The 14,176-nt window shown below is 46.7% G+C and overlaps 1 protein-coding gene across 1 annotated transcript; it reads right to left on the bottom strand.

Annotated features, from left to right (window-relative positions):
* Positions 1 to 550: 550 nt before the first annotated feature.
* On the bottom strand, positions 551 to 12,841 carry MARCO (macrophage receptor with collagenous structure). Its single transcript, XM_014938819.1, has 15 exons — positions 12,645 to 12,841; positions 10,854 to 10,955; positions 10,235 to 10,465; positions 9,777 to 9,812; positions 8,467 to 8,511; positions 8,030 to 8,137; positions 6,600 to 6,707; positions 6,441 to 6,485; positions 5,923 to 6,021; positions 5,773 to 5,826; positions 4,735 to 4,779; positions 4,483 to 4,590; positions 3,185 to 3,226; positions 2,665 to 2,841; positions 551 to 2,353 (listed from the first exon to the last, which is right to left on the bottom strand). Exons 1-15 carry the CDS (start codon positions 12,757 to 12,759, stop codon positions 2,223 to 2,225), a joined length of 1,446 nt encoding a protein of 481 aa, XP_014794305.1. The 5' UTR covers positions 12,760 to 12,841; the 3' UTR covers positions 551 to 2,222.
* Between the last annotated feature and the right edge of the window lie 1,335 nt (positions 12,842 to 14,176).

The raw sequence follows: 14,176 nt of genomic DNA, 5'->3' as shown, positions 1-14,176 counted from the left end.
TAGGAAATCCCTCTGATGCCAGATATTGCAGATTTTATATCCCTCTATCTCTCGCTATATATATATATAGATATATATATAGATATATATAGATATATTTATATATCTACACTACAGGGTGTAGAAATGGCAGGGGAATAGGTTAACCATGTCATGCGCTATATTCTGGCCATGTTGTTGAACAGTAGCTTGGGTTCAATCAGTTCCTCCTGTGCTCAGGAGCAGATAAGCTGGGCCACAGCATCCTTAGTCCTGGGCATGCATACCCAACCCTGGTGTTCTGACCTTAATCCTGGCACAACTGCTTTTTTTTTTCTGGATGCCCATTTTCAAAAAGGAGATTTAGGGGATTTAAGTCCAGCCAAAGGGTCACCACTGGGGACATGATGACTTTCCCCTCAGTAGTAGTTTTGCCTGATGGAAAAGTCAAATGTCAGCATTTAGCCTGAAAAGTGCTGAGGAAGATACTCTGCTAGCAAAGAAAGTGAGAAAATGAGACTGTAAGCGGCACCTGTTGATGAATCAAGAAATGAATACAGCTGGTAAATCCTTTATTTCCTAACAGTGAAAATGCTTTATTTACATGCTGACACACACACACACACACTAAAAGATGAAGGAAACACGTGCAGGCCCAGCACTGGCCACGGGAGCCCTGCAGAAAGCTGTGTTAGCCCAAGGGCTGGTACTCAGCGTGCTGTGAGTGCTGCTGGGGCTCCCTACCAGAACCAAAAGCTTTTGTCTCTTTTTGTGCAGGTGAGACACTGTCCTTTTCCACCAGCTCTGAAATAGTTGTCATTCATCTGGTTTCACCCATGGTTTGCAGCAGGTGCTCCTTGCCCCCTCTAAACCAGAAGCAGCAAAGGTAAGCAGCTCTTTTCATTTTCCTGCTGTCAAAAGCATCGGAATGGATACTGCAAAACTTTCTGGATTTTCCAGACTTCTTTCCTGAGGCTTGAGACCCCGTAACAAACATTTCCTTTGCTTCAAAGCAGTGATGAGCTTTGTTGCAGACTGCACTACCAGACCCTGCACGCTGCTGGGTCTTCTCACCCACGTTGGCCCTGGATGCCCCATTGTCTGCTGCTCTTACCAGCACTGCTTGGGTTTTCCACTTATATCTGGATTTCTAAGCACTAAAAACTAGTTTCAGAACTGTGTAGGCAAATGCAATTATGACTCGCATCAAGGCAGAGATGTGGGGTTGCTTACATGTATTTCTGACATTTTAAACAAAATGTCCACATTGGTGGTTGGGATGAGCCTGGCTACGTGCATGCAGGCTGCTTGTCACCTGCCCAATGTCCAGAGCTGGTGGAAAAGAGCAATACTTGGGCCTTAAGAAAGTGAAGCTTTTCAGTTGTTATCTCAGACACACATGAGATTTTCAGTATGGTAGAAGCCTTTGGTTTAGGGTCCGAATTTTCACTCTGGAAGTTTAATTGTTTGATGTTTCCCCATTATCGCTTTTATTCGTTATCCCTTTACTTTACTGGAGCATCTAATTTCTAAAGTTATGAATAGCTTTATACACCAGGTAAGGTAAGGGGTGTTGTTCCCAGGGACAGGTTAGGAAACACTGAGAGAAAAAGCAGGGGACATAGCCAAGGTCAAAAACAAGGTCAAACCAGAATAGTGCAGCGCCTAGATCCCAACCACTTAGTTTTGTGCTTTAAACTGTGATCAACATGATTTCTGGAGATCATTTTATTTGGATGCCAGAGAGATCATCTGATGATTTCCGAGCATCTCCTGTCTTGGGTGTGTGTATTTCACTGGGGGTTCTAAGCTCAGGTTCACAACTGTGCTGTGATGAAGATGGACTAGCCAGCTCAGCTGCAGTAACATCCCATGTCTACATGCTTATCCCGTTCTCTCTTGCTGCACTAAGCTAAAGTGGACCATCTCTCCTCCCCTGCAGAGTTTGAGGTCACACACGTGTGAGCTACTGCAGATGAGCTGATGTCCGATAGAGGGAAAAGCTGTGAACTGGCTCACGTGCCTGACCTCCAGTTGTTTCGTGACAGCTGGGATGTTTCAGGTTACCTGTGGGTCTTGTAACCATTATCGATTTACAGAAAATTCAACTTTCTCTGTCAATATTTTTATGACCTGGTAAAGAAACTACAAGCGCAGCCTGACAAAATTGGGTTTGCGTTATGAACAAGAGCCCCGTAGAGACAGAAGGGGGTGGCAGCTCCCAGAGCAGCCTCCACAACCCATCATGCACACTCCACACCAGCGTCCTCGTTGTGCGAGCAGTTGTGCACTCCCCAGCCGGGCTTCTGACAGTCGAAGATTGAGGCTTCGCTCCCACTGCAATTCACGTCATCAAGCCAAATTTCCCCAGAGCCTTTGGAAGATGAATTAAACAAACAAACACAATAGGGTTGGACAAAAGCAAGAGGAACACGCATGTTTTTCTGAAGCCCCCCATGGATAGCAGGCATGCGTTGGGTTCTTGTTGGGAAGCAAGTCTTTGGGCACAGTTCAAGCAGTGCTTAACATGCAGTTCCCTAATCCCAAGGAGAATGAGCTGTCCTTTTGGGGAACATCCTCTTTGCTCTCCTGATGCTTGTGCAGAGAACCTTGTTGTGGTGCTTTCTGGGTGTGCGTACCCTCCCATGACAGGCCCCGGGAGCTGAAAGGCTGTTGTGGACTCACCTGGTGTGGCTGTGAAGGTAGAGATCGCATGGCTGTATCCCAGCATTCGGCAGACCACAGTCGCATCTTGGGTGCCCCAACCATCGTCACATATTGTCCCCCAGGCCCCATTGTGAAAGATTTCCACCCGCCCCCTCCTGCCTCCTTCCGCGATTCGTACAGAAGAACTGAAGATGCCTGACAATTCAGAGGAGAAGAAAATAACTCTACTGGCAGTATGGGCATGAGGGAAAAAGCACATTGAAAGATGGAAACAGTGACCACACAAACTGGTTGAGCGTTCCCATCCCCATAGCTGTAGCCAGAGCAGGACCAGAAGTTACTGGTAGCTCAAATCTGAACAATTCAGGGTTCTCTTCTGGGTCTGGAGACACCAGGCTGTAGTTCAGCACACGGACCTCTCAGTTCTGGTAGCTGTGCTGCAGGTTACCCAGTGCGCATGGGAGGAACATTGGTCCTGATCTCAGATACCTTTGATGCCAGAAAGCAAGCAAGGGAATTAAAAATAAAAGTTCAATACCTTGTCCCTTTTCACCTTTGCTCCCTTTTGTTCCTGGGGAACCTGTTCCAAATTAAAAAGCAAGGAAATATTTGTTAGCTGTTTGGGGGAAAACCCAGTTATTAACTTTTTCTGAATAACTGGGTGAGTCAGAGATAAGATGGACCCTCTGAAGTGACTAAGGGTGTGTAAAAGAAACTTGGCAAGAAAAGCTGGATAACATACAGCAAAATCTTCCTAACGTGTGACCCAAGAATAGGGCCACTTGCAAAATTCCATCCACTTACGCATGGGAAATGTATCTTATTCCCATCACTACTGTAATGTAAAACGACATCTCTGATAGCCTTTTGGTTTTGCAGAAGGCGGCATGGTATCTCCCAAAGTATTTGAAGGTAGATCTACATCTTGGGGCTTGTTCTCCAGAGGCTGCCATGGGAGAGCAGAAAGTCACTCCCAACAGTCCTCCACATTTCTGTGTAGCAACTTGGTCTTGAGAGCAGGGGTGCTGGAAAAAACCCAATGAGCTCTTCCCCTGAAAACTAATTCCACAAAGCACACACTGCTATCTCCTTCTGGGTAGAAGGATATGACACCCACCCAGAGAGGAGTCCCTAACCTGGGGTCACCCCAGTGACTCTTTTCCCCTCCTCCAGAGGCAAAGTTCCAGAAGAGGAGTGCACGGAGGAGCCCCATGTAGGTTCTAATTTATTTTATTTCTGAGGACTCTTGTGCTCTTCTGTGTGAACAATTAAAAGAAATAGTATCTGGAGCACTGGTTGCTTCCCATGGCCAGTTTTAACTACTGCTTGGGTTTTGGTGTTGTTTTTTTCTTAAAAGTCTTAGGGTTTTCGGAAGCATTCTGCAATTGGAAAGGAGGGGGAGTAGCTGTAGTGTTGGCCATTTTGAACTGTCTATTTTTGTGTCCTACAGTTAGAGAGGCATAGTTATAGCCCTGGTGTTTCTGATCCTGTGTTCCTGACAGACATGTTTACATGGGGTTTACCCTAACGGTGTGGTATGTTGCAAGACATCTCTGTCCAAAGCAAAGAGGAGCATGGGTTCTTCCAGTTTTCTGTGAGATCAGGGATTTGAGAAAATCTAATGCATCTGTTTACTTGCATGTCTTTTAGCACAGCTCCCCAGGTGTAAATGTGACACCCTGCACATTCACCTCCCGAGAAGCCTGATCTGTCTGTTGGGTTCCTCCAAATGAGCTCTGTAAAGATGCCCTAGAGCAGCTTGAACCAGTCTGTCACATACGGTTCCAAACTTAAATGCACCATCAGCTCCACAGACCCTGTGGCAAACAGCCTTACCAGGTGATCCACGGTCTCCCTTAGCACCTTTTAATCCTGGATCTCCTTTGGGACCAGGACTGCCATAATCACCCTTGCTTCCTTTTTCACCAGTTGGGCCTGGGATGCCTGAGTGGAAAGCAAGAAAGTCATTGCTTTTGTCCCTTCCCAAGGCAAGAGCACGATGACCATTTCACATTGACACAGAGGAGTGGAATGTGGCATTTAAAGTGCTTTCCATCATCAAAGTCATGCTGTGAAACAAGAGTTTACCTGGAAGGCCCGGGTTTCCCTTTGCTCCCATTGGCCCTGGAGGACCTAAGAATATGAAAACAAACAAACAAAAATGTATAAGACAGATATTTATAAAAGCTTATACAAACTAGTATTTGTGATGGATTTCAGCTCATCTAATTTAGCTATCTATGCTACAGGCATCTATTCCTGAAGTGGGTGTCTAATTTCCCATTACACTCAGTGCAGACCTCATCAATACAGAAAACACAGGCAGTGGAGAACTGTCTTCTCCTGGAGGAGATCAGCTTTTGGTCAATTATTTCATATCCTAAACTCCACTGATGGGATAGACCACCCTCCAGGTGTGTCTTTACTGTATAAAGAACCAAAAGTTGTAAATTTAGGTGCATCAGACATACGTAAGCATGTAATGTTGGGCCAGGTATCAATGAACGCAGAAGAGTGCATTGGACTGTTGTCACCTCCTGATGCAGAAGAGAGGCTGCGTGCACTATGTAAATTCAGGGTTTAAAAGGCTGATTCAAGAGAAATACACCGGAAGAGGCTTGTACTGCTGCATATCACCCTATTGTTTGGGTGCCTGGACAGAGAGGTGGACTTCCTCAGATGGAAGGTCAAAAAAAAGGCTAGGTTGTGTGCTCCAGGTTGGTCTCTGAAACTACCTCTTCCTGCAGTGCTACAGAGGAGGCCAGGGCAGATGCTTGCTAGTAAATTCAGATTCCCCATCAGATTTACAGCCAGTAAAATTTCTCTTTAGCTCCAGGGTAGGGAGGTTGTTGTTTGGTTCATCTTAAACTGCTGCCTCGTTTGTGCATTTTCTATTTATACAAAAATGTAGGCAACATCACCTCCTCATGCACATTACAGATGATTGAAACAACCCCTCCATGGAGTAGCTACCCCCTCGGCAGTCTGGCAGAGGCCCAGGACCACCATGGCATACTGGGGTGTGTTGGGGCTCCAAGAACAGGACTCAACAAATCTCCTTGTTGCAGATCCCTTTCCAGTGATGATGTGTGTTGTTGACCCCAAACCTGTTTTGTTCTCCTTTACCTGTTACTCCTATGTCTCCTTTTTCGCCTTTGAGTCCATTAATGCCTGGTACTCCTAAAATTAAAAAACATATCAGTAAGGGCAAAGCTGTCACACAAAGAGCAGCCAGAGTAGGAGGTGTGTGAGTTACAGGTTTGAGTAGAGACGTACCTGGACTACCACTGGGCCCACGGTCCCCCTTCTCCCCTTTCTGACCAGGTCTCCCTTCGAGGCCAGGACTTCCCACAGGTCCACGTTGTCCAGTTACGCCTTTAGGTCAAGACAAAGCAGCATATGTGAAATGCAACACAGCATATGAAGGAGAAAAAAGAAAGGCTGCGTGGACCCAGGTCCTTGCAGACTGTCAGCCTCAAGAGGCACAAGTGCTTTCCAAAAAGAGCAGCTAATTTCTGCCCTTGCATGTGCAGACATGTCAGGCAGGAGGACATGGACCTCCACAATACAGGACCCTTCTTTCCCTCTCATGCTCCAGAGAGTGGAGTCCAGACGAGACAGCCAAAGCTGCAGGATGGGTTTGCATAACTTCAGCATGGTTCATTAATCTTACCATCATCTTCTCTTACCCATGCTGGGATCTAGCCTGGCTGCAGTTTTCTTGTCATGAGGCAACATCTAAAAGAGATTGGTCTCTTATCTCTAGAAGAAACTGCACCTTCTGTACTGCTTACCTGGCTCTCCTTTCTGACCAGGACGTCCAGGCTCCCCCGTGCTACCTGTAACAGCAACATCCTAAGATAACAAGGCTTAGCCAAATGCTTCAACTAGGGCACCCACCACCATGGCACACATGTGCTGACGGTGGATTGTGCTGTGTCCTCTCCACTTACCATTGAAACCCTGCAGTCCTGGGGTTCCTTGATGTCCCTGAGGACCCATAGGTCCAGGAGGCCCGGGGTCTCCCTTCTTGCCCATTTCGCCTTTCTGTCCTTGAAGACCTACCAAACAGCACAGCACATGTTTGTAAATTGAAAAAAACCCAAAACAACAACAAAACAAAAAACAAACCAGGGTTGTTGTCTCTGCAGCCAGTGGAACACCTCCTTCCAGCTGCACGAGTCGCAGGCCTTGGCCTCACACCCACATTTACCATTAGCTGCACTCCTGTAAAGTTGTAGGAGGACAGGGCTGGATGGCATCTCACGAGTCTGCCTGACCCACCTCTGGCTCTGCCAGACTGTCTGGCCAAACGTTCTCCTGACCTGCTCTTAAAGTCTTGCAGTGGTGCCATGACACCACCCCAGTTTGCTCCCCAAACTATCCCTACCACTAGAATGTTTTCTTCTCCAGCTAAATATCCCTTATTATGGTCTGAACCCTTCCCTTCTTCTCGCCACAGTGGAGATGGAGGACAGCATATCCCACTCCTGTACTTCCAGGGAATTCCCACATCTCCCCGTAGTCTTTTCTTCTCCAAACAGGTGATCAGCATGGTCCAAAAGAGTGGAATTACTTGAAAGCAATTTAAACAGTGACACTTACTTCATCTTTCTGCTTCAGAATTATCCCAAAGTCCTCACCTTTTGAAATTCCTCCTACTTTCACTTTTCTCTTCTGGAGTAACTTTTGCTCATGAGGGCACTGGAGCATATGGGATCTGATGGAAGATCTGAGAAAGCTCTAATCAACCTGTCCAGCCATCGTCCCTGATCTGATAAACACACATCCTGTGCTCTCTTTTACTGTCCTGCTTTCAGCCTTTCCTCTCTGGGTGCAGCCCTGGTGATACCACTAAATAACAGCTATCCAGGAGATTCCCACTAATGACCATTACACGGGAGAAACACAGGGCATAACTAGTCTACTTAAGGTGTATAAAAGGCTTATATTAAGATACAAAGTTCTCAGAAATAGATTTTACTAAAATGAAGACTAACATCCACATGCTTGTGCATATAAATTGTATTGTATTATCTTATACCATGAAAATCCTACTGCAAACATTGCTGCAATAAACTGGGATAGGCTGATAATTGAATACCCGTGACTTTCATTAGACAAAGGTTGCCCTATAAAGAGACTTCCATGGTGCAGAGTAAACATTTTGCATGTCCTCTTCACCCTGCCCTCCTTTAGGAGCCTTGTTGGAGAATGGCACAAAATGAAATCCCTTCAGATCAGCTTCCTCATTGACTATCAAGTGGGATTTTTATGAAATATCTGACCTACGAAGACTTCCTCTGGTGTTTTAAGCTGAACAAGTTTAAACAGGAATACACAGGAGAATCTTAAAAACGTTGAGACAGTGAAGAAGTCTTACCTGCAAGCCCCGTATCTCCTTTTTCTCCTCTCGTTCCTGGTTCACCACGTGGGCCGGCAGGACCAGGATCTCCTTTGCTCCCCTTCTCACCCTGCAGTCCTTGTAATCCTGCAAGGACAACATCACTTTTTTGATGCCTCATGGGGTGTCGTGTCAGCAGCAGCAACTCTGCCCTCTGTGGACTAGAGAGAGGTGCTGGGGGCAGTGAGGAAACAGACCACCATGACCAGTGCAGGTTGACTTATTTTAAAATAAGAATTTTTCCAGCTAAGTTTTTCTTTTGTTCGCATTAATTTTGCATAGGCTTATTTCCTTCAACTCCAATGACATTCCTACCGACTTACACCTTGACTGAGGACAAGATTGCCCATAAAATAATCCATAAAGCCACTTTATGTTCATCCGCAGAAGTAATTCAGGTGTCAGAAAAGCCTTACCTTGGATTCCTTGGTCTCCCTTTGTCCCCGGTGGTCCCTGTAGCCCTGAGATGTAAAATACGTATATCAGCTGACACACATCATCTATTCGCAGTAATGGCTAAGAAGAAGAGATGAATTTTTTAATCATCCTTTGTGCGTGTGCCTTCTGTCACCACTGAGGCCAATCTTCAGCTGGCAGGGACCAGCACAACCGCTTGAGTAAAGTCCGTGGAGCTCGGCTGAGTGTGTGGCTGGGCAGGGGCCAGTTGTCCTCCAGCCAAGCCCAGCTCATGGGGACCTTTGGGGAGATTGGTCCTGAAAATGCACTGAATGATTGGGCTCTGATGTATAATAACGGTGCTTGGCGGGAGGTGCTATTTCAGTGTTGTAAGTGCAGCCAGGGAGATATGAAAACATGATTTTTAAAAAATGTATTAATTTTTTTTTTTGTCTTCAGAAAAGCTCATTGGTGTTGCCAAGAACTAGGGATGGATGAGATACAGACCTGACCTAACAAGGGTTGCATCTTAGATCATCATCATAGTTTCATAGAAACGTTGGTTTCTCTGGACATTGCCTAGTCCAACTTCTGCTCAAAGCGGAGCCAACGTTAGATCGGGACTTGCTGTGTCCTCAAAGCGGGCAAACACCTATCTCCTGTGGTGAGTGTACTTCTACCCAAAACACCCAGGTACCCCAGGGCACAACTTGTGCGTGGCTGTGGAGGGGAGCACTTGCGCCCAGCTCATTCCTGAGTCTGGGAATGCAGTTGTTTCCGCAGTGACAGGGTGGGCAAGGTCCCACATCTGTCACTGTTCGTTACATGCACTGTTTAGTTGGGGCCCTATAGAGCAGGGACTGGGGAGATCACCTTGAGCTGTCCTGGAGCGAGTTGGACAGCAGGACTTGCTATGTCTGGGGCATGAAACCCAGCTAGCCAGTGGTTGTGGGATGCACATAAACCCCCTCACTGGTCCTCTCTTGTCTCACATGGGGATTTGGAATGATTAATCAAGGTAATGATCAGTTACAGTTCCTCCATCACCCCTGAGCTTTTCTGGTGGCGTAGCTGTGAGGAGGCAGAGCCAAAATGCTCCTCCATGGTGGTCACTGACCTCTGTAAGAGCACTTGGACAAGCCGAGGCTCTTAGGGGATCAGTCAAAAGGTGAAGCAAGACTCCTCATGGGCAAGGCACTGGGTGTCAGCAAATTGGGTAGGATTTCGGTCTAGAGACTGAAAACCCAGATCCTCACGTCAGGTTTCTTAGGGGGAACAAAGAGAAAGAGGAAAAGAGGAAAAGTTGTTTATGGCTCATTTACCAACATACCTGGTGGACCAGGATCTCCTTTGCGTCCAGGACGCCCTGAAATAAATATTTAATGGATATTTTTCAGTAGTCAGCACTCCATGAGGGACATACCAGTATGGGGTTGATAGGCTTGAGGTCTGGGCTGAAAACTTCACTCTTTTGGAGAGCACCCAGAGCCCCAGTCTACAAGTTATGGGAGGGGAGAGCAGCCTGGAGCCACCTGTGCAGCTGCAGCTGGATCTGGGAGGGCTGTGTGGGGCTGTGCTCCAGCTTCTCCAGGTGTGTCTAGCTTTCCAGACAGGGCATTGGAGCCAGTGTCCAAGTCTGGGCACTGGGGCATCACTAACTGACAGGAAGACCAAATCTTCCCCTAGTTATTTTTTCATCTGAACCAGGTTTTTGGCCCAGCTTTCCCAGTGGTGCAGAAGAACCAGCTCTCCCCACCCTACAGCCAGCATGGAGAAGTGGAGCCATACCTGCAACCAGGCTGATGTTGCTCATCATCATCATCAGGTTTGCATTGCTGTTTTTAATTATGGTGATTTCCTCTTCTAAGCTTCTCCTCCAGTTTTCTTCATGTCCCATGTGCTTCTCTGCAGAGTTTCTCTCCAAAATCAGGTTGCTGGCAAAGGAGCTTTCCAGAAACTCTTCTGTAGAGGAGGTATTTTGCTCTTGAAGTTTCAATATCTCTCTCTGCATCTTAAACACTGAGGAAACAAAAGGCCCACGCAGTGAATATTCCCTGCCTGGTCCGGCTGGGAAATGCCTGTTTGGCAGAGCAGCTCCTCAGCACCCGTGGAGGACACCTGGGGTTAAACACCACCACCATTTGACCCAAGGAGGTGGTTTTCATGTGCCGGTCCTTTCTGCAGCCAGGAGTGCAGCCGGTAGTGCTTTTGCAAACGGAAAGCACACAGAGGGGGTGGGGGAATGGTTTCCTCCAGCGGCTGCTCTGACCTGTGGTCTGCAGAGGAGCGTCTGCGCTTCCTCAGGGGTTTCCTACCACTGTGTTCATCTCTGCTTGCCCGTGTCCCCCAAGAGCTCCCAGCAATGCTGCCTTTTGATGGCCAGTGGGCAGTAAGGTTGCAGCATTACCTTTGTATGCCAGCAGCACCTGGGTGGCCGTCAGCAGCAGCAGGTACACGACGAGGACCGACCGACCACAGCATGGGGATGGCTTTCTTTGTCTTCGAGGCTCTGAAAACCAACAGAAGTAGGGTAGAATCATAGAATCATAGAATTCTCTAGGTTGGAAGGGACCTTTAAGACCATCTAGTCCAACCATCAACCTAACACTGACAAAAAAACCATCACTAAACCATGACCCCCACCACGTCAACCCATCTTTTGAACAGCTCCAGGGATGGTGCCTCAACCACCTCCCTGGGTAGCCCATTCCAATGCTTGATAACTGTTTCAGTGTAAAAATTCTTCCTAATATCCAACCTGAACCTTCCCTGGCACAACTTGAGGCCATTTCCTCTAGTCCTGTTGCCTGTGACTTGGGAGAAGAGACCGACCCCCACCTCTCTACTAAACCTCCTTTCAGGTAGTTGTAGAGGGTGATAAGGTCTCCCCTCAGCCTCCTTTTCTCCAGGCTGAACAACCTCAGCTCCCTCAGCCTCTCCTTGTAAGACTTGTGCTCCAGACCCCTCACCAGCTTTGTTGCCCTTCTCTGGACTTGCTCCAGCAAGTCAACGTCTTTTTTGTGGCAAGGGCCCCAAAACTGGACACAGTACTTGAGGTGGGGCCTCACCAGTGCCGAGTACAGGGGGAAACCTCTCACATCTTTCCTGCTACAAATTCTGGTTGACAGTACTTGAGGTGGGGCCTCACCAGCACCAAGTACAGGGGGAAAGCTCTCACATCTTTCCCGCTACAAATCCTGGTCACTTCCAGCCATTTCAGGCTTGTCCACAATAAGTTAGCAGTGCTTTCCCTTGACAGGGAGCAGCAAGGTCCCTCTGCAAGACTGCCAGGTCCTGCAGGCAGGGCAGGCTGCCTTCCTCCGACCCAGGCTTTGCACTGCAATTCACTTGGCCATCTTTTCCCTCGCCAATTTAACCAGCTCCCTTCCATCAAGACTTAATCCAGCCCGTAACAGTGGGAACGCAGTAACTCTTCCCTTTCTGCATCAATAAACTCCCTGATTCCATCCAGTCTTCAAAGAAGGCTGCTCAAAGCACATGCCCTCTCCATCCGGAGCTCTGCGCACATGTGATTCCAACAGCAGGGCACATATGCATCCAAACAAATGAAAAATCAATAATAAACTGAACTGTAGAACAAACAAAACAAAGTTGTAACATTTAAAACAAATTGACACCAGCAAGTGTAAAAGAAATAAACTTCTTTCTCAAATTTTGGCCTTTAGGGAGAAAAAAAGTATTTCAGAAGCATTAATGACTACTTCAGACATTCAGTAAGTTACCCTTAATTGAGATTTTTTGTCAAAGTAATGTAATCGGAAGTTTAAAGTCTTAGTTTTAAAAGAGTTCAATGATTTAATTAGTTTTACAATAGAATGGTTTAGTCAGCAATGAAGTATTTATATTCAGCTAAAAACTCATAAACTTACATTTTTTTGTTTGATCTGGTGATTCCAGTATCTTAACTATTAAGACATGAAAGTTTTACTCAGTGAAATTAGGCATTTTCTAAAACAGGAAAAGAACTAATTTTTTTTCTGATGTTCAGCATCAGCTTTGGGCTAGAAAGGACATTTTCACATACTTCTCTTTTTAAATGGTCAGTTAATTTAGTAGCAAAATCACTGTAAAAAGCATTTAATATGCAGTATAAATACAATATTTCATTTTTATGTGCTGCTTTCTTCATAGGCCAGATAAAATCCATATTAGTCCATTTAATAAAAATAAAACTTACCACTTATCTGAAAGGTTGTAGTAGTAGCTGAGGCAAATCCGATCTTGTCTGAAATACTGCAAGTGTTCATATCTCTTGAATTTCTATCTTCTTCATACCCGTCTTTAATTTTCATGACAATTTTCTTGTGGCTGACCTAAAGCCTCGTTAGACTATGGACAATAGAGAACTGAAGGGACTTCCTATCTGCCTCCTGATTTGATATGCTTTCTGATATGCTCTTCCTATCTGCTCAGTTTTTATAGACTTGTGAGAACTCTGATGTGGTAATTTGAACAGTTCCTCAAAAAATCCCACAGCTAAGCTGCTCTTGTGCACTCATTTGGGGACACCATGTCCACGGAGCCTTGGGCAGGATCCTGAAAGAGGTTCAACCCTGAGTCATTCCACATCTCTGCACTTTAGTGGGCTTGAGCATGAGGTGCCATTTTGCTCCTAACACAAGTAAACCTCCTCATATAGCTAAGAAGATCGCAAGTTCAACCTTAGCTTGGAGATCCATCCCCTGGGAAAGGAGGTGAAGCACTGCATGGTAGTGAAAAACATATCAACTTGCACCAAGATGCTGACTTGGTGAAGGTGCATGACTGAAGTGTGGAGAAGGGAAAAATCAGGAGGAGTTGTAAAGACGAGCAAATGATGGTGGGGTGGGGGATGCTGAAGCCCAAATGGGCTTGGGATGTAAGGAGAAGAGACACTTGCAAATTCCTTGCCGAGACTCTTCCCAGCCCCTGCTTTCTCCCTGACCCATTTTCCACAGGCACAATTCCGATCACCTCACCACGTCTTTGCTCAAGTTCTCTAAAACCCACCCCTGCAGACCTCGGCATAGCATTTGGCGTTTTAGCATCTCCCTTTGTGCCGGGGCTAATATTGATTTTGTAAAACAAAGCAACTCACCCAATCCAGCAGGTGAGAGCCGTCGGTAGGTGCTGGGCAGAAACCTCCGTACCCACGCAGCTGCCCCCACGTGCTGTCCTCCCTGAGGTGCAGAGCAGTCCCCATCACACGGTCTTCTCCTGGGCTGCAGGTCTGTGCTCATCGGCAGGGCTGCTGGGTCCTCACTGTTTGGCGTGGCCATGGAAGAACGTGCAGTGTGAGCTTCAGGTAGATGTGAGCTGGAAATCCACACCGTGACAGCCCAGTGCTGAATGAAGGGCTCTCTTCTGCACCTGACGTACACATCTCTTAGAGGCTTAAGCCAACGAGATGTGGGGATTTTTAAATCCACTTCTGCGTTCTCCTTTCAAATGTGCTTGTGCAGCTGTGACCTGGTTTGGCACCAGCAGGGAGGAAGAGAGGTCCTCTGTTATCATATATTCTGCTACACACTGACTAGGAATTGAGATAATTTGCTTCATTTTGAAGGGCTCAGATACCCCCTTAAATTAGGGTGGCTCGAGAGGTTTCTGCAGATCAGCTGAGCCATAGTAACTACCTGTGCATCCTCTCCCTTCATGGCATCACTTCCACACTGGGCTGAGGGTTTGTATCCAGCCCCTTTCTAATGGTTTGCATGGTTCAGCTGACCA

This window comes from Calidris pugnax, unplaced genomic scaffold (assembly GCF_001431845.1).
Source record: "Calidris pugnax isolate Ruff unplaced genomic scaffold, ASM143184v1 scaffold21, whole genome shotgun sequence".
Lineage (NCBI taxonomy): Eukaryota > Metazoa > Chordata > Aves > Charadriiformes > Scolopacidae > Calidris > Calidris pugnax.
Note: the sequence above shows the minus strand (reverse complement) of the source record. Positions and strands in the feature narration are given on the sequence as shown.